General features: G+C 34.0%; 1 protein-coding gene across 28 annotated transcripts in view; it reads left to right on the top strand.

The window, feature by feature from the left end:
• ABLIM1 (actin binding LIM protein 1) overlaps positions 1–19,658 on the top strand; it is a 396,709-nt gene that overhangs the window by 347,124 nt on the left and 29,927 nt on the right. For 17 of the 28 annotated variants that reach the window (XM_031955896.1, XM_031955895.1, XM_031955899.1 and 14 more), the window contains 4 exons: positions 6,233–6,310; positions 7,664–7,819; positions 11,942–11,977; positions 12,615–12,744. In XM_031955896.1, the coding sequence (XP_031811756.1) occupies positions 6,233–6,310; positions 7,664–7,819; positions 11,942–11,977; positions 12,615–12,744 (400 nt within the window). Of the gene's footprint in view, positions 1–6,232; positions 6,311–7,663; positions 7,820–11,941; positions 11,978–12,614; positions 12,745–14,936; positions 15,057–18,418; positions 18,434–19,658 lie in introns of all 28 variants that reach the window. The other 11 variants (XM_031955891.1, XM_031955888.1, XM_031955887.1 and 8 more) reach the window with 2 other exon arrangements.

The raw sequence follows: 19,658 nt of genomic DNA, 5'->3' as shown, positions 1-19,658 counted from the left end.
CAGTCAGAGAGTAAAGAGATTCATGGAACTTTATGTTATAAAGGGAATAACTTTATATTATTCCAGTGTCTAACTTGAATGAATTCAAAAATAGGTCTTTTCCAGTCCCCCTTTTTTAATTTGCTAAAAACAATGATTAAGTCAATTAAATACTTTGTCATAGATTAGAGCATATCTTTAATGTTTCTGATCTCTTTCTTCTTCCCTACTTCTGGGGAGATATAACTTTTGAAAAATGATAAAGGAAACTGAAAATTTCCTAACAAGTATTGTAAAATGTTCTTTTCCCCACACATAGTGGAAGAGATGGTTGAAGAATGAAAAAATGCATATCTGCTCTGTTATTGAAAATTGTGTAATGATAAATACCATACTCAGCCTTCTATTATGACTAAATTGCTCAGTGAACTTTTGGCTCTATAATTTTCTCTATTGAATAGATGCAATATCATTAGGGCTAATGAATGAGAAAAGACCTTTATTATTAATATGGACACACATATTTGTCACCAAGAGCTATAAATAGAAAGATTTCTGATTAGTTGAACTTTTGTCCTTAGTATAGATATTAAAGCAATTGGCCAGGATCTTATGTGCTAGAATGGGAAAGGATGGTTGGAATTTTTCAGTAAATGGAGGATTTATTTAAGGAAGAACAGTGGGATCTTTAAGTTTACATTTTTATGTCACATGGATATCAGGATGCAGAGAAGTAAAAGTATAGGCAAAAAATAAAGAGGTCATATAAGAGAGGAAGAAAATAAATAAGATAGTAATTTACATGATTTAATGAATGACAACTTGGGCAAGAATTTGAACTTTTATAGGATTGACTCTATATGTCTTTTGTATAGTTGGACCTTGTCCGTGAATAAAACAAGGAAATCATGCAAGTAAGATTGAACTGGGTGGGGGAGGAGGGGAGGAGAATGATTAACAGATGATCAGAAAAGGAATGGAATTTTGCCTTTCAGAAATCTAGAAGTTATTAAATTGGCATTCCAGAGGAGGAAGGTAATTTTAGAGGAAGACAACATTAAAATGAAAACAAAAAGTAAGCTGGTCAGGTACACTTTGGAAGCCAATAGTAGCAGAAAGTGAAAAGAATCAGGGAATTAATGAATGTGTAGGTAAACCTTGAACATAGTTCAAGAGAAAGCATATTTTGAATTATTCTGACAGATAAGATGCCTAGAGAAAACACATTATAATCAAGCACAGAGAACAGAATTAATTATAACTCTTCCATATCAGGAAGAGAGTTTTCCAGTAAATACTAGAATGAGTACAATGGTATATAGCTGTTCTAGAATAAAAGTCACATGTTTGAAAATGTTATAGGACTGCAGCACCTTAGGATGCTTGAATTCAGACGAGAAGAGATAAAGGTGCAATTCTGTTTTGGAAATTCTAGAGGAAGCCTGATTTATTTAACAAACATTTGAAATGTAAAGATTGTTTATTGGGAAGGATAAGATACAAAAATACAGAGATACAGATACATGAGATACAGACTTTAATTGACATTCACCCCATATTATTGGAGAAACCAATACAAGTCAACAGTGAGATATTGGAGCCCACAGAGAAAGAACTTTCAAAGGTGAATTTATTTGTAAGGTTATGAAGTCAAAATAGAGCAGAAATAAATTAGATCATTGATAGACTTAAAGAAGAAATCATTAACATTTTCAAATGTTTCAGGTCCTGTTTTTTCATCTAAATGTGAACTTTATAAGTAATATCAAGAAATCCAAGGCAAAACTTTGTGACAAATTTGGCAACTAGCTTTTTCATTTGATTTTGAAGTGTCTCATTGCAGATTTCAAAATATAAGGTTTGAAAAGGCAGAGAAAAATTGAAGTATCAATATCCCAAAACTAGACAGAGGATTCAGAACTTAAGAACTGCATGGAACTTTAACTGAGTATTTTATGGACTTCAGTGGTGGAACCAATATCCAGCTTATAAAACCAATAGCACAGATGATTGAGATAAATGCTGGGAAGGAATTTATGAAACTCTGGGGACTCACTAATCAAAGGAGAGAGGAGGTGAAGATCAGCTTAGTTTAGCCAAGTGACCTTTCCCTTCTTATTTAATTTCCAAATCAGAGTACTCAATGTCCCTTTTTTCAAAGTCTCTGACATTGCCGTTCTGACACACACCTATCATCAAATACAGAACATCACAGCCTAGATTGCCTCAAAACCTATCCTTAATGAATTATTTCCCCCCACCAAAAGAGGAAAACAACCCTGTTTGGCAGAAATAATAAAGATGAGTAACTTGAGAGAGCCCCTAAAGCTTCAGCTTTTATTTTGGCCACTTACATAACATTCTTTAAGGATGTTAATGAAAACAGGCAGTTGCCATGGCAATCTCAGTAACTCCAGACATCTGATTCTACTGAAATACTCCCTGGTCTTCACCACACCCTTGCACAGTGCATAAGATCATAGCTGTTTCAGAGTTTGTGACAATAAAAATAATTCCCATGAGCAGACATTGTTTTTTGTTGTTGTTGTTGTTGTTGTTTATCTATCTCAATTTTTTAAACATATTAATCTGAAAATTTTATTACCTCATTTATTATGAAAATAGCCTCTCTAGTTTTACCATATATTGTGAGAACTCTAAGATAGTTCACCCCATTATACCCATTTTATATAGCTTACTAATATTGAAATTGAGTTGAATCACAGATCACAAGCAAGCAGATCTCAGGCAACGAATATTCGTTGAATGCCTACTATATTCAAAAAACCCACATCAAAACAAAAAAAAACTGTTAGGCACAAAAGGAAGTACAAACTTTAGAAATGATATAACCCTTATTTTCATAGAGCTTCTTCAACTCTAATACAATGTACTCAAGTCTAATACAATGACATTATCTAAGTATACTAAAGAATTTTAGAACAAAATATTATGTAAAATCCAAATGGAATATTGTTGCTATCCTGGGGAAAGCATTGAAGGTTTCATGGAAGAAGTGATATTTGAGATCGGTCTTAAAGAATGAGTCGGAAGTCAGCAGAAGAAACAAGGGAAAATACAAGTTGAGCAAAATTTTAAAAGATAGGTTAACATAGGGCATATATATATGTAAAGCAGAAAGCAGTCCAGTTTGGTTATAACCCACAGAGAGTTAGAAGAGGGGATTGGTATGAAATAAGATTCAAAAGTAAGTTGTTCTAATATTGGGTACCTTGAATGTCAACCAAAAGAGTTTAATTTTATTCTTTAGACAATAGGAAGCCACCAAACTCTTTTGAACAGAAATAGTTCTACCAAAAGTATAAAAGACACATTTTGTTGTTATTGTTCAGTTGTTTTAGTCACGTATGACTCTTTGTGCCCCCAAGTGAGGTTTTATTGGCAAAGATAATAAAGTGGTTTGCACTTCCTTCCTCAGTTCATTTTACGGATGAGGAATTGAGGCAAACAGGGATAGGTCACATAGCTAGTAAGTGTCAGAGTCTGAATTTGACTCACAAAGCTGAAACTTCCTGACTTCAGATGCAGCACTCTATCCACTGTGCCACCTCACTACCCCAAATGATATAGGAGAGGGAATATAGAATGGAAGTAAAAGTCCTTCTAAAAGACTATTACAATAGTCCCAGGTAGTCAGCAATGAAAGTGTACATACAGTAGGTTCATGGTAGTATAGTTGAAGAGGAACCTAAAATTGAAGAGTTACAAAATTGGCAGAGATTTGTGTGAGGGAATACTGTGTTTTAAATCAGAACCTGGGTTTCATTCCCAAAACTAGCATTAACTGTGAATTTGAGCAGTTTCTTCATTTTGCAGGGATTAGATATAGATCAGCGATTCATTATTCATTTTGAAATATCAGAAACCTTAGGTTAGAAAAAAGTCCAAACATGGGAGCCAATAAGTGAGGGAACCAATAGGCAGAAGAAGTCAGGATGAAGTATAAATTTAGACGAAATGATAACAAACTCTGTTTGGTGCAAGTTAAATGTGAAGTACAAGTGGAACATTTGACTGGAGAAGCTTGATAGTTTAGTTAAAATACAAGTTTGGAGCTTGGGGGGAAAAAAGCACAGGACTAAAGAAAAAGGTTTGGGAATCATCTACTTAGAAGTAGTTGAAACTATGGGAATGATTGAGAATAATTGTAAAGATTCTTTAAGAAATGGTGAAGATCTGAGTTGTGATCACATCAGTGGCTGAGGTGAGTTGAAAAAGATCATTGGAGTTCAAGAAGCTGAGAAATTAAATACTTCTTAGAAGGTCATCAACATATATATTAAATGGAGAAAATGGAGCCAGATAATAATAATATTAAAACTTGAGAAGAATAGCCTAGAAGTCATTTGTGACCATTTAAAACCATAAGAATTACCTGTAATAAATAGTTAGCCTTATGATTTATGGTTAGTCTTGGATTTGGGGATGGCCCCATGTCTTAGTACCTCTCCTGTCAAGAGTTCTGTTTTTATTTCAGCAGTGCTGTTGTATATTGATATTGGTTCTGGAACACTGTTAATGTGTTGAATAGAAGCCATCTCAACTTGGACTAAGGACTGAGAATCTACTGTAGCAAGCATTAAAGAGAATGACAGTACCTCAATATTATTCAGAATTGAAAATATTGAAGTATCTGTGTCTACTATAGATTTGAATCACCGTATGAACTCTGCCACTTAAAAACTGCATGTTTCCAAAAACGCATGTAAGCCATTAGATTTAGAGATAATAAAAACTAATGACCCCAAGAACAACTTTATACTATAATTCTCCTGAGCTGTGCACCCTTAAACCATCACTGAACACTGGAGCAGCTTTGGAATGCTGTTTCCCTGCGTTTTTATTTACAAATGGATCTATCTTTAATGAGATCTGTGCTTGGCAAAGTACAATTTCTTGTCACCAAAGCCATAACTAGTAAGATTTATGCCCAGGGAAAGCAAAACAGAATATACTCCTGGAATCATCTTCTCTGGAAGGGCACAAAACTTCCACAACAGGGGTCTTAGGAGCCAGACAAGAAGGAGCTCACTTGGGTGCAGCCTCCAGGAAGGAAATAGCATTTGATAATTTCATATTTTAGCTAATGATTCCTGCTACCTTGATATAAAATTCATTTGTTTCTGTGCTTTTGAAGATTTGCAAGTATTCTATATGCCTTCTAATCTATGAACTTGAATTTGGTTTTATACATACATATTTCTATATGTGGATATATCTATTTAATTGTATTTCAGTATAATTGTTTTGCTTTTTTATAAGCACATAAAAACGTTTTGGAGAGTTCATTGGCTTCACTGGTCTGCCAAAGGGGTTCATCCATCTCTCTTTCTCTTTCTCTCTCTCTCTCTCTCTCTCTCTCTCTCTCTCTCTCTCTCACACACACACACACACACACACACACACTATATATATATATATATATATATATATATACAACACATACACAAAATCAGAGCCCTGAAACAAATCCCCATTCACCCTACCTTGGTTATAGCTCTCACAAATTTTCACTTTGGTCATAGGAATGATTTAATCTATGAATGATTCAATCTTCAGTATTTTTGTGACTCATACTTGAAATATCAAACTGATAATCCAAGTAAAGCTCCTGTGTGTTCTTCAGACTTGGTTGCTCAGGCTTGCAAAGTATAAAATGCAAGTAGGAACATTACTAAATATGAAGAAGTTAAATTTCCTAATTAGAATTTTCTGGCAAATATCAGGAGAAAGATAGATATACTAGGTTTTCTGTTTTGTTTGAGAGTTTTCATTTCAGGGCAGCTGATCACATTCCTCATACTTACCTTCTATATATTGCTGCTGTTCTCATGGTTTTTAGGATGCTATTGCCCATTTTAACTCCGCTAAAAGTCAGCATCAGAAATCTATATAGCCTGTGTGATTGTATATCAATGTCCATGTAAGCCTAGTTCAACTTCAAGCAATGAATGTGAATTTCATCCCCAAGAGCTCAACATGCAATATTTGGCCCAAGGAGAGAGTAAATGATGTTTCTGAGATCTTCAAAGACATTAAAAGCATTTAAGTACATTTTTATAATTTTCTTATATCTTTTTTCACTTTTTTCTTATAAGTTGCACTTCATTTACCCATAAAAATGAAAAAGACTTTTTTTTAAAAGGAGTTTAGTTTCCAGAATCTCATTCATTGACAGCCTTGATCCTTACATATCAGCTTTATCTCTCACATGCTGATCCTTGTTTTACAGCCAACCAGGACATCTTCTGAAAGTATTTATTCCAGACCAGGATCAAGCATCCCTGGCTCTCCAGGTCATACCATCTATGTAAGTATCCATTTCAATAAAGCTAGTAAATATAGGGACCTCTTATTAATGACAAAAAAATTTATGGATCTCCCTGACAAAATAGAAAATCTATCAATTCTCTTGAGAAAATTAATTCTGACAAAAAGCTACTATGAATTCAGCAATAGAATCAGAACAAAAGCAAAAAAAGGGAAAATGGTATGCTTCAATCTGCATTTAGATTCCATAGTTTTTTCTCTGGATGTAGATAGCATTTTCATTTTGGGTCTTTTGGAATTGTCTTTCACCATAGCATTGCTGAGAAGAGCTAAATCTATCATAGTTGATCACTACATTATGTATTACTATATACAATGTTCTCCTGGTTCTGTACATTCTACTCAGCATCAGTTCATTTGAATCTTTTCAAGTTTTTCTAAGACCTGCCCACTCATCATTTCCCTTTTGTTTTGATCCTTCTTTGACAACATGACTACTGTGGAAATATGTTTAATTTGACTGTGCACATATAACCTATATTAGATTGTTTCCTTTCTTGAGAAGGAATGAAGGAGGGAGAAAAATATGGAATTCAAAATCTTATAAAAATCAAAGTTAAAAATTATCTTTACATGTAATTGTAAAACATAAAATACTATGAAAAAATAACTCTTTTGCCTCTAAAGCTTCACAGGCATGGATTAGTGTGTAGTTTACTTATTATTAGAGAATTGTTTAAAAGTAGCAATGGTATAATTAGTTGAAAACAGATCATCCAAAAACCATTTCCATATATGTCATGAAATACAATTGTTTGATTTTTATAGTCAGTCTATCTTTATAATTATTGAGTTAATATTCAAATAATTTTCATTTTCTAACCACACGTCCTCTGGGCAATAGAGAGACAAGCCAGTGGCATTCTAGAGATCATGGTATGTCAGACTACATATTTCTTGAATATAATTTACATGGGGATAATTGAAGATTGATCTTAAATGCTGCTATTAAAGATCATGAGTTTGAGAAAGATAATTAAATATTTAGTTGCTTAAAGATGCAGCCCTTGTTCTTCACCATCTGGAAAGACTGTTTACCCATCTGTTTCCAGTTAATTTTCTCTACATAATAAATTTAGAAAGATATCTTTAAGGGTGGAGTTTTTTTTTTTTTTTTTTGGTCTATTCCTTAGTGATTTCTATAGTCTTTTTCATAAGTTCCCAATTTTTTAATTGACCAATTTTCCCAGTAAAAATGCAGTCTTCCTGAGAATATGATTGTGCTAGTTACTATATCTTCTTTTAAAATCAAACCTAGATGGTGCTGGCAATAACAGATTACTATCTAATATGAGCATTCATGATAATTTTTCTTTCTCCTCTGTTCTTCCAGGCAAAAGTTGACAATGAGATCCTAGATTACAAGGATTTAGCAGCCATTCCCAAGGTCAAGGCAATTTATGACATTGAACGTCCAGATCTTATTACCTATGAGCCATTCTACTCTTCAGGCTATGAGGACAAACAGGAGAGACAGAGCCTTGGAGAGGTAATGAATTCCCAAGGGATCTGGCAATTTAATCATACCTGTATTGTTGCAACAGGCTGCCCGTGGTTCTACCTGCTTTGAGACTTTCCTTGTTCAAGACCATCCTTCACTTAACCTTCACATTGATCTTTCCAGAACAGAAGTCTGACCATTCATCCCCATTCTTCAATAAGCTTCCTATCACCTCTAGGATTTAATAAAAAAAATCTTCGAAGGTGGCGGGGGCGGGGGGGAGGGAAGCTAGGTGGTGCATTAGATAGAACTACCAGGAGGACCTGAGCTCAAATCTGACCTCAGACACTTAACACTTCTTAGCTGTGTGACCCTGGGCAAGTCACTTAACCCCAATTGCCTCAGGGGGAAAAAAATCTTGTGGGAAAGGGGCATTCAAAGTACTTTATTACCTAGTCTCTTCCTACCTATCCAGTTTTCTTACATCTTATTTTGCCTTCTCCCCCCCCCAAACACTCTGAAATAGTGATCCTGGTCTTCTTGCTCTTCCTCCAACAATACATTGCATCTCCTAACTCTGTGCATTTTCGCTGGATATCTTCCCTGCCTGAAATTCTCTCCTGCTTCATTCCAACTCCTGGCTTCCCTCAAGTCTCAGCTAAAATCCCAGCTTCTGCCAAAATCTTTTTTTAGTCTTTCTTAGCATTAATACTTCCCCCTGAAATTACCTCTAGTTATACTACACTACACCACACACATATGTATACCCATATACATATATATACATATGTGTGTTTATACATAGCTGTTTGCATGTTACCTTTGCCAATAGATTGTGAGCTTCCTGAGAAAAGGTCTGTTTTGGTGTATTTTTTTTTCCTTCTTTGTATCCCTAGCACTTAGCCCCATGCTTGGCATGTAATGGGCATTTAATACATAGCTTTAACTAACTCAGCTCTATCAAGGAAACAAAGATGCTTTAAGGCAAGGCTCCTAAATTTTTTTCTCATTGTTTGAATTCGGAATAAAAATAATAAAACTAAAAATTAAAAAAAATTTTTTCAAAAGGTACAAAAGAAAACAAAAACAAGTTCAAAAGGAAGCAGAACCAAGCAGAACAATTTTGAATTTATATATATGTATACCTATAAAATCAAACAGTGTAGAGTAGAGTAAGTTCACAGCTTTATAGAAAATCCTTTTTTGTATGTTCTGCTATACATATTGAATGATTTGATTGGAGCTTTTGTTTTGTTTTGCTTTTTAAGATCAGAATAAAAAATAAAATTTAAAATGGAAAAGACATGATCCCTATCCTCAAACTGTTTACATTCTAAGTTTACAATAAGGCAAACATATATTAGAACAAATAATAGAAACAGAACTGAAGGAATTTGTATGCCACAGGTTACAGCCTCAATGAGCAAAGTTAAAGTCATCAACAAAGCTTCCCAGAGGAGAAAGATCTTGAACTGGGTCTTGAAGATTGTATAATTTGGAGAGAGAGAGAGAGAGAGAGAGAGAGAGAGAGAGAGAGAGAGAAAGAAAGAGAGAGAGAGAATAGAAAACTTTCCAGACAAGGTCAGGGAGATGGAAATAATGAATACAGTGTGTTCTTGAGATGATGAGGAGACTATTATTGATGCTTAAATTTTCCTACAGGTAAAGCTACCTGAGTTCTTCTTACCACCAAGATGATTCAAAGTTCTTACTAGGATAAGGCAAATCTTTTCTGAAACTTTCAACCCAGAAGAAAATCCTGTATTGAATCCATGGTCTTAGGGTCCTTCAGCCTGTCCCCGTAGCCCAAGGTTAGGGTTTTCACTGCTGTAGTCCTCACTTCAAACCAAGAGTGGATTGGCACAAAATAAAAGCTTTAATTAGAGTCAAAAACACAAAATAATCCTTTAAACAATAAAAGTATGTGTTCATGAGGGAGAAAAGGTTATTTTTTTGCATGATTTAATTTTAGCTTATTGGATTCATTCTCATGATTTTTTTTCCTTTTCCTTATTTTTTTGTCACAAAAATCTTCTTTTCCATGTTTTATTGCCCAAAGTATCTCAGAATTGGAAAGTTCCATTACTTGAGAAATTATATCTTTTTTTCTTTTCTTAATTTTTTTCACACACACACAAAAATCTTTTCTATGTTTTATCGCCCAAAGTATCTCAGAATTGGAAAGTTCCATTGCTTGAGAAATGATATCTGTTTTCATGTAGTACCACCTAGTGGTCAAGCACAACACATTTCTGCAAAATGAGCGATGCTGACTTGTGGCTTTTTCAGAGTTACTCACAGCAAGTTTCTAAATTCTACATGCTTTCTCATACGTTCACTTCACTTGCCAACAATTAGTGTAATTGTCCACTGGGCAAGGTTCAGTTCCCTAACTGATGCTGGACTTTTCATGAACATCAGAGATGCAGAGAGGAAGGTCAACATGTAACTCCTAGGAGAAGATCTCTTGGGTCTTCAGCACTTCCCAGTTGCTGCTATTGTTATAGAAGAGCAGTGACCAAATGCAGCCCAAGAAGCAGGCATTTAGTGTTATTCAAACAAAAGTCGTCACCATAAAATTGCCTTCATATAAAACCCATGGAAATAAATGCTAGTAACAAACATATTGGGATTTCTAACCATAGATGTACTAATGGATGATGATCATTTGAACAGAATCCTTTTAAATACTAAAAACAAGTTGGGCAGGTAATCAACAAACATTTATTAAGTGTTTATTGTATACCAGTGTAAACTTTAGTGTCAAACAGAAGTTTGATATCATCCTAGATTAAATCCTTTATACCAATTACCTGGATTATTTTATTAGGCTCCCAGTAGATTTTCTTGCCTCTCTTCTCTTCTCTCACCAATCCATCCTGCAAAAGTTGCCAAAGTAATCTTCCTAAAATGTAGGTCCTCTCAACAATCCCTGCCCTCCCAAAATACAGCTTTCACTGGCTTTTAATGACCTCCTCAATTGTGTTTTAACTTTGGATCACAGATGCCTGAGTTCAAATCCTCTCCCGATATTTGCTCATTATGTGCATGGACAACTCATTCAATCTCATCCTTAATTTTCTCATTTGCAAAATGGGAAATAATGATAGTATCAATCTCACAGTATTATTATAAGGATCAAACAAAATAACATATAAATGCTAGCTATAATAATAATTGCAATTTCTATTATCATCTGGACAAATCAAATCAATAAATACATATTAAATGCCTAGTGTATGTAAGGTCCCATGCTATGAGTTTAAGGGATTCAAAAAAAGACATGGATCTTGCCCTCAAGAAGCTTGTAGTCTAGCCAGTGAGTCACAGCATAAGTATATGAAAGGTTAGATTGTAATAAATAGAAACAGTGAATAGAGCTCTGGAGCTGGAGTCAGGAAGACCTGAGTTCAAGTCGAGTTTCAAATATCTTCTAGTTGTGTGGTCCTGGGCAAATCATTTAACTCTATCTGTGTTGCTTTCCTCATCTGTAAAATGAGGATAATAATATGCACCCACCACCCAGGATTGTTATGAAAATAAAGTAATATTTGGAAAGTACTTTTAAAGGACTTGCTTGAATTCCCATATTGATAATTATAATTTAATTGTTAAATTTTAAACATTACTTTATTATTGTTATTTGCCATGTGAATAAGAATATAAACAATAACTACCACTCCCTGAAAGTAGTGGATAGATCATTGTAGGCAAGAATGATCTGAGAAGATTTTCTGGAGTTCTTTTAGAGATAAGTAAGATTTTGTTATAAAGGAAAGATGGCATACTCAAAGTCTTATGAATATCAAACTCTATCTAGAATTCTCCTAAAAAAGCACTTCTTCAAAAATAAAATAAAATGTACTTCTTGAATCTTTTCTAAACATAGTGAAAAGAATGCTGAATGTAGTCAAGTGAGATCTGGATTCTAATCTCATCTCCAGTATTTAATAGCTAACTAAGTACAAACAGATCGTTTCACCTCTATAAAAATTGGACTCAGAGAGATAGGATATGGGCTTAGAACACATATTGTTCTATTATTTTCTAGATTTATCACTGAGTTACAGATCTAAGAAGGTAAAAAAAATTAATGACAAATTTCTGGAAGGAAAAAAATTATGTTAAGAAAATGTTTTGACTTTGCATCCTTCTTTCTCATTCTCACAGTCTCCAAGGACTCTATCTCCCACACCATCTGCAGAAGTAAGTGTTCTATGGGGAAACTGGGGTTCACTTGGGCAGTAAAAAATACTTGAGATTTTTTTTAGGGTCGCTAATACTCTTTAGGACTTTTTAAAATAACATGAATTCAAAAAAATCCCGAAAATTTCTAGTAGCTATGAAAAAAAAACCTTAGGAAAATGTGTTAGCCCCATGTGTTTCTACTCACCAAGATCTACAAGATTTGGGAACAAATCCAAAAAAGTATTGCTGGTAATAGAGTGCCACACACTGACTCATAGACAGCTCCATACATAATATATGGTATGCCCAATTCTGTATTCTGAGGTATCTTCTATATGCTAACCCTGAAGAATCAAGTCATTTAGTCTTATCTTCAATTATAAAATGGGAATCATAACATACTATCTTCCTCTCAGAGTTATAATGATGAAAGTGGGAATATTATTTTTAATAGTTTTCATCAAAAATGTAATCATAGTGACACAGTTAAACATTTATTAAGTACTTTGCTATATACTAATAATACAAAAAGAAATAAGAAAAAAAAAAAAAAAGCAAGTTCCTGTCCTCAAGGAGTTTATTATCTAATGGGGCTATTGAAGGTATTTATGTATCATACTGATTTTAGGGAACTTTTTGGATATTTTATTTCTAGGGATACCAGGATGTTCGCGATCGAATGATCCATCGATCAACTAGTCAGGGCTCCATTAATTCTCCTGTCTACAGCCGTCATAGTTACACTCCAACAACATCACGTTCTCCACAGCATTTTCACAGACCTGGTAAGGACAATGGTTATCTTTGATCTCCTTACAGATATCGTTATTTCCACCTGATAACTCAGTGGTAGCCATCATTGGCTTTGGAAGGATAGTGGCCAAGTTTTTAACATTTTTTTCCTCCTCCTGACAACTATCTTATAGCCATCTTTCATATTACTCATTAAATACTGAATTTTTAAAGTTGCATTAATGGTTTCTTATGAATAACCTATATTGATGATCAAATGTCTTCATCAAGATATTGCTGTTCCATGACAGAATAATGCAGACTTCACTAATGACCTGTTGAAAGAGCCAAATGCATAAGCTCGTGATTATTCACATTGCTATGGAAAGCTTTGGAAGTATTCAGTCCTATCAAGAACAGTTAAAAGATAGTTTCTGTATATAGCATTTGGAGACCACATCAGAATTACACCTATGTTATGGCTCTCACTGGAGCTTTCTTGCTCTCATTCCATTCATTTCAAGTACAGGATGCCCATTGCTGTCAGGGCAAGGTGGGGGGAAGGGGAATATTTCTGTTTGGAGTTGGAGAGTGAAGAGTGATCAGAAATCTGAATTTTTAAAAATCCTCTGTGAAATAGAATTAGAAAGGAAGATGTGGGAATGGTGGTAAAATGATGTTATTATTCTGTGCATCAATAAAGACTATTTTAAGTCTATTTACCTTGATTTAATAATGAAAAAAGTCAGCCTGTCACTGTGTTTTAAAAAGTACTAGAATGATAACTGAAAGAAGTTAATGAATGTAAAAAGGCTGCAAATTTCTATTTATTAACAGCAGATTTTATACTCACACAATCCTCATTTGGCCTAAGTAGGTCTCATTCCAACTCTCCTTCTTGCACAATGGTAGGCAAATAAGCAAGCAGGTAATGAATACTTGTTAAATAAATGAATTAAAATACACTGCGGTTTTTGTTTGTTTTTGGAGGCTTTCATTAAACACTCAGGATGCCTGAATATTTTTACTTACCAACTGGAAATATTCCACTTAAAAGCTGGTACTTCCAGGTTATAAATAACCTTCTTTGTCACTGTCCCCATCCCTTTCCTGTAGCCTCTGAGGGAATTATAGACCACCAAGATAGCTGGTCTCTGGCATCAAATCAGGCATAGATTGCATGGAGTGATTGGTAGAATAAGGTTCTTTGAGTACTGGTATTTATCTTTATCTCATAAGAAAAAAGATCCCGTAAGGAAGGGAGAGAGAATTGAACAGGGAACTTTACATGACCTTTAAAAAAAATTATCTCTATTGATCATTCAAGAGTATTTATCTGTTGCAATCATATTTTCCTTTAAAACTGTCTTATGAATTTTTTAGACTCACCTAACCTTTGTAAGGTTTATTTCTCCACTTATATGTACTTCTGCTGCAGGGCAGAAGGAGTAATTTTTTTGGATTTAATCTGTATATTTGTAAATGATGCTGGAGTTAGATTCTGATTCAGGCGTGACAGTGGATGGTATTGATGTCTCTAGTGATTTCTGCTCATACCTCCCTAAGTCACTTTTGCTTTCCTCTGGCTGTGTAGCTCTGTCCTAAATCCTTTAGGTATGTGTGTGCCTGTTTTGTTTTATTTTGATTTTAATTTTTAGGGTATACTGATTCTCAAAGATATTTGGAGGCTGATCCATCTGTCTATGGTGCTCAGCCTTGTCAGAAAACCTAAAAATGATTTTTTTCCCCTTCTAAATCAATACCAAAATGGCATTAAGCTATTGGAGAAGTTTGCAGCTTTTCAATAATAATAATAATAATTTCTGATATCAAGAAATACTTTAAATTTCCTCAAATTGCCATCTTCTTACATGCCTTTCAGTTGGCTTTGTTGTCAGATGCTTATCAAAACCACTGCTAATTGATATATTTGGGTATTTGCAGTGTTTGCATGTCAACAGCTGGTTGTGTCCCAACCCATGAGGTGTTGTTGCTCTTGTTTTTCCAATGAAGACATTTATCCTAATAGGTGAATCAATGCCAACCTTGTTTTTTAAAATACTTTCTAAAATTTTGCCTAACCCTTGATTTGGTACATTTTTTAACCCTTTCTCCTTCCTACTTTTCAGACTTCTGATTAAAATGCTCTTTTCTTTTGGTGCCTTTCTCCCTGCTTCTGTCTTAATTTTTATTCTTCTTTTGTTTTCATTTTGTCCCTGCCCCATGATTCCTTTTGCCGCTGAAGAGCTGCTGTCTCCTGGTGTGCAGCGGTTATCACACCTGCGCACTAGTAGTCTCAGCTCCACCCACAATGACACCCGCCCCAACTCCCCATTCCGACACCACTTCTTTCCCCATATCAAAGGTAAGGAGTCAGGTCTTTCTAGCTAGTGCCCTGCATAGTGGAGATTTATTAGCACTCTTGTGAAAGCTAATAAGGTTTATCTCCAAAAGGTAGCCTTGAGCTTTTTTAACCTTTCCGCATGTCTCTGATGTCTCACTACACTTGTGTGTGTGTGTGTGTGTGTGTGTTTAGAACTGACATAACATCTTCCTTAGGGAGGAATATGTCATTTCTAAGTGCCCTAGATAAAGAAAAAAATATATATGTACATACATATATATATTACATATTAGAAATATATAGGCAATCTATGGCTTTCATCTACTGCTTAGGGTACAAAGATTATTTTGGTGATTATATTTCAAAAGCCACTTAATATGTAATATATAACTTCTATGCTGGCCAAATTGGTACATAGTTTTAATAAATGATGTGTATTTCCAAAAATATTTAAACTGCCACTATGTAGAAATTACCTAAATAGTGATGAGTAAATTAACAGTCTTAAGAAGTCTTGGCCAACATGAAAAGATCCATGGCAACACCTTAAATATCTTTGCTGCTATCAAAAATTTCAGATATTATCAAATATTTTCTTTCTAAGGCCATATCTTTGTTATCTTCCCTTTACCTGGCCTGTCTTTCATTCAGAGAGTAAAAGAGTATATTTCCTGTTTTCTGTTTCCAATGTAGGTCTATTTTTAGTCCTGCTTCACATTTCTGTCCTTTCCCTTTATGATATTTAACCAGTCCTTCCTTGTCATTGTTCTTTCATCTCCTATAGCAGACCTTGATCAGTGTTCGTGTTTTCTTCTCCATTGTGGGAAAGCCGAGGATCCTGATGAGGTTTAAAAGAGGTCATCATTTGAAATAAGTAGAAGTAGTACTGGTTTCTACTATCTACTTCATATGAAACAAGCCAGCTGATGGAAACATCAGGAGGTTCAGAAAGTACAGGTTATTGCCATGGATCTTTAAAAATGCTAATAAACTTCAACCATATTCCAAGCACTCAAGTTTAGCGACTTATGAATCAGAATTCTAGGTAGAGGGGTAGGGAGAGTGGGTTTAATTAGCACACACTTGCAATCTATCTAAGCAATTTTCCTTTATATTAACTTGATTCTTAGTTATTAGAGGTCTTAAAAATAAATGCACTTCTCATTGTCAGCCTGAAATTAGCCAACAAACTTTGTTATTTCAACATTTTGTATGCACCAAAAAACTTTCTAGTGGCACAAGGATCCTCTCCAATGCGCACTGTGAGAAAATACTTCTTATTTGCCTAAGTCTGAAATCTATCCATTCTTGCCAAGCCATTTTTTTTTTTAAATCAGTATTATTGTTATTGATTGTTTTTAGAATAAAACTGTTTTTAAACTGATCTTAGTTATCTATTATGGAAAAAGAATCATATAGTTAAAGAACATCAGATCTGTCAATATTCAGTCAATAAAGAATTTCATCACTGTGGATATTCACAACACTAATGCTTGTAATTCCTTCCCCTACAATTTGTAGAACACCTTCATGAATCACTATAGTCAAATATATATACATATCACCTGATAACCAGCCCTCTGATGATAAATCTCTTGGAAGAGTTGGTTTTAGGATACAAACATATAGTCTCACACTGAATCCATACTCACATACTCATCTCACACTAAGCCCATACTCAAGGCCCTTCCAATTCCTTAATACTTGCTAGGGATTTTATTTATCTGACATATTCTTTGATAACAGTCAGCCCTACGCCAGAATAAGGAGGATATGGATAGTCCATTTATCCTCAGAGACCATGATATAGAAGTACTTGTTCTAATTCAGCTTCATTTTTATGCAGAAGAAAACATTACTGATTCATTAAAATGAAAATTTCCCATTTTTTTGAATAGGCTATTTTACCTCATATCTCAAACTTTAAAGATGAAAATTTTTGCAGTATATGTCATGCTTGAATTCATATTAAAAGTTATAGAAATTTGGTCAAATTGTTATAGCATAATATGCCATTTCTGATCTGAAACACAGTATTCATTTATTCAGATTCTATAGTTGCTCAACAATATGAGAGTATAGATTAAACAAAGAGCAGAGGCACTAATATTTGGTGTGTTAATTTTTTGCTAACACTTGAAATCTAAGATGCTTATTAAATAACTTAAAATATTCAACTTCCTTTTTCAATAAAAAAAATTGCATTTTTTTGATACTGAGATACAATCGGTATCCTTCCCAAAAAAATTTTTTGATAACATTTTTATTTATTTTTAGCCTTTCAATAATAAAATCATAATCTCTTCTGAAAAAAAAGGCTAAAAATGTCATATGTTTTTTGCTCCTATCTGCTGTTTTTTCCAGCAGTGATAGATTACCTTCATACTTTTGTATGGATCTGGGTTGCAAATCTTTAAAGTCATGATTGGTAGAAATAATCAAGTAAAGACACATTCAGCAAAGGTATTAGGGCAAGGGTGATTACAATTAAAAAGTTAAAAAGTTCACCTTCTTCATGTTTTCTCATTTGTACTTTCTTTGTGCCAGTTAATATATCAGTAGCTAGCATATGTTATCCAAAGACAAAAATAAACACGTAATAGCTACTGATATTAAAAGTGCAATGTCCTTATTGGCAAGCAAGCTAAATAATAATATGCCCTTTGGGGAAAGTGATTTCATTTAGGACTCCAGAGTTTGCCCTGAATTCCACCATTCAGGTAGCACTGGATATTTGAAAAGGTTCAGTATTGGTTGAAAGGATTCAATTCTGGGATACTAATGGATTTCAGGATTTTATGAATTATGTTTCTTTTCCGTCTGACATTCTATGGGCCTCAGATTCTAGGAATGTAATTTATCTGTTCACCCAGAAGAGTTTTTAGTACTTGGAAGATATTCTATAAAGGGAATATTTGCCCATTTTAAAAACATTCAAGAGATTTTTTTAAAATACCATGATCTTCAGGGTTTGTTTTTTTTGTTTGTTTTGTTTGTTTTTGTAGTCTTTCATTTAAATGTTTGTTTTAAATCCTGGAGACTATCTCATTGAATTTGGGGAATTATCTTAGTTTAAAGTGGAAGAGATTAGTATTTTTAGAAGTGTTGAGGGACAGGCAGTGAAAATTTTAGCTTTTCTATCAAGCCAAAATAAGATTATCCCTTTGGACACACAAGTTCCATCATCTCTGATGCATGTTTGGCATAGGGGTTCCCCAAAGTACACTAAGCAAAAATCTATTGCATGAATAATAAAGCTGAATAGCTCAATATAAGATTCACTGTTTGTTCTTACTCACCTATTATTCCCTTTCGATTTTCCCCCAAAATTCCATTTCATTCCTGGGTATATTTGATTTCTTCTCTCCTGACCTTCTTTTCAGCTTCATTTTACATTGGTATGTGCCACTGAAGCCATTCAGTTATTATGCATGGCCCAAAGATTTGAAAGGGAACGTGTTTTCACTTTGTTTTTGGTAGTTGTGCACAGTTTGATGGGTTTCTCTTCCCCATGACAATATTGCAACAACCACTATTTTCCAAAAACTTGAAGCATGTAAGAAGATTGTGGAATGAATCAAATAAAGTTAGGTCCAGCAGAGCCATATATTAAGTTTCTTCAGACTGTCTTGGAATAATTTTCTTTGTTTTATTACAAAAATGATACTGAAAGGAGTTAGTTATTCCTTTTTTAGAGATTTAGTCAAACACCTGGCAGTCTTAGAACTCCTTGAAGAAATTTTACAAGCTCCCAATGTTTTATGAGGCTCAGGTGCATATTAGCAAGGGCATCACATTTGAAAATTATAACTAGGAAATTCATAGGGCAAAGATTTAGAGTCCAAAAGCTGAGCACTGCTTGCTTCAGGCTTCTCTCACCAGATGCCTCTCACTATGGGAAAGTAAATAAAACAGGCTATTTTTCTGCCATAAAACTGAGGTGATAGAACCAATAAAGGAAAGAAATAGAGGATAAAACATTTCAAAAATTATTGTCTACACTACAGAGTGACTTACTGAAGGGTGAATCAGGTTAATTTCCTAAAGCATAGTTTGAATGTCAGATGTCCTATAGCTTAAAAGCTTTAAAAAACCCTCCATAACTTGATCCAGATAAATGACAATGATCACTTACATCATTAAAAAAGTAAAGATCTAAGGGTTTTCTCTCCCCATCTCTCTATAAATGTAAAGGGCCACTGTTGTGTGGTAAAGAATTAGAAATAAAGAACTGAGATAAATTATGTTTGTATACCCTTATTAACTAATTTTTAGCCTTGTTAGTTAAGCTCCATAACAATTTAGGATCACCAGATTACAAATGTATTTATTTACACACACACACACACACACATACACACACACTCCTGAATGTGAGGAACAAGTTATTTTAATAGTCAAATAACTATAATGCTATTTATAGTAATAATAAATATAACTATAACTATATAACTATAAATAGCATTACTATATTTGAATTTATATCTCTGCTGAGGATTGGTGATATTAATTGAGTTGTAAATGTGATTACATTTCTTAAGGGAAAGGTTGTTTATCTTAGAAAGGGGACTGTTGATTTCATAGAAATGACTTGGAGATTTCATTTACTTTTATATTCTTTAT

This window comes from Sarcophilus harrisii, chromosome 2 (genome assembly GCF_902635505.1).
Source record: "Sarcophilus harrisii chromosome 2, mSarHar1.11, whole genome shotgun sequence".
Taxonomy (NCBI): Eukaryota; Metazoa; Chordata; class Mammalia; order Dasyuromorphia; family Dasyuridae; genus Sarcophilus; species Sarcophilus harrisii.
This window is presented reverse-complemented; position numbering and strand designations above follow the sequence as displayed.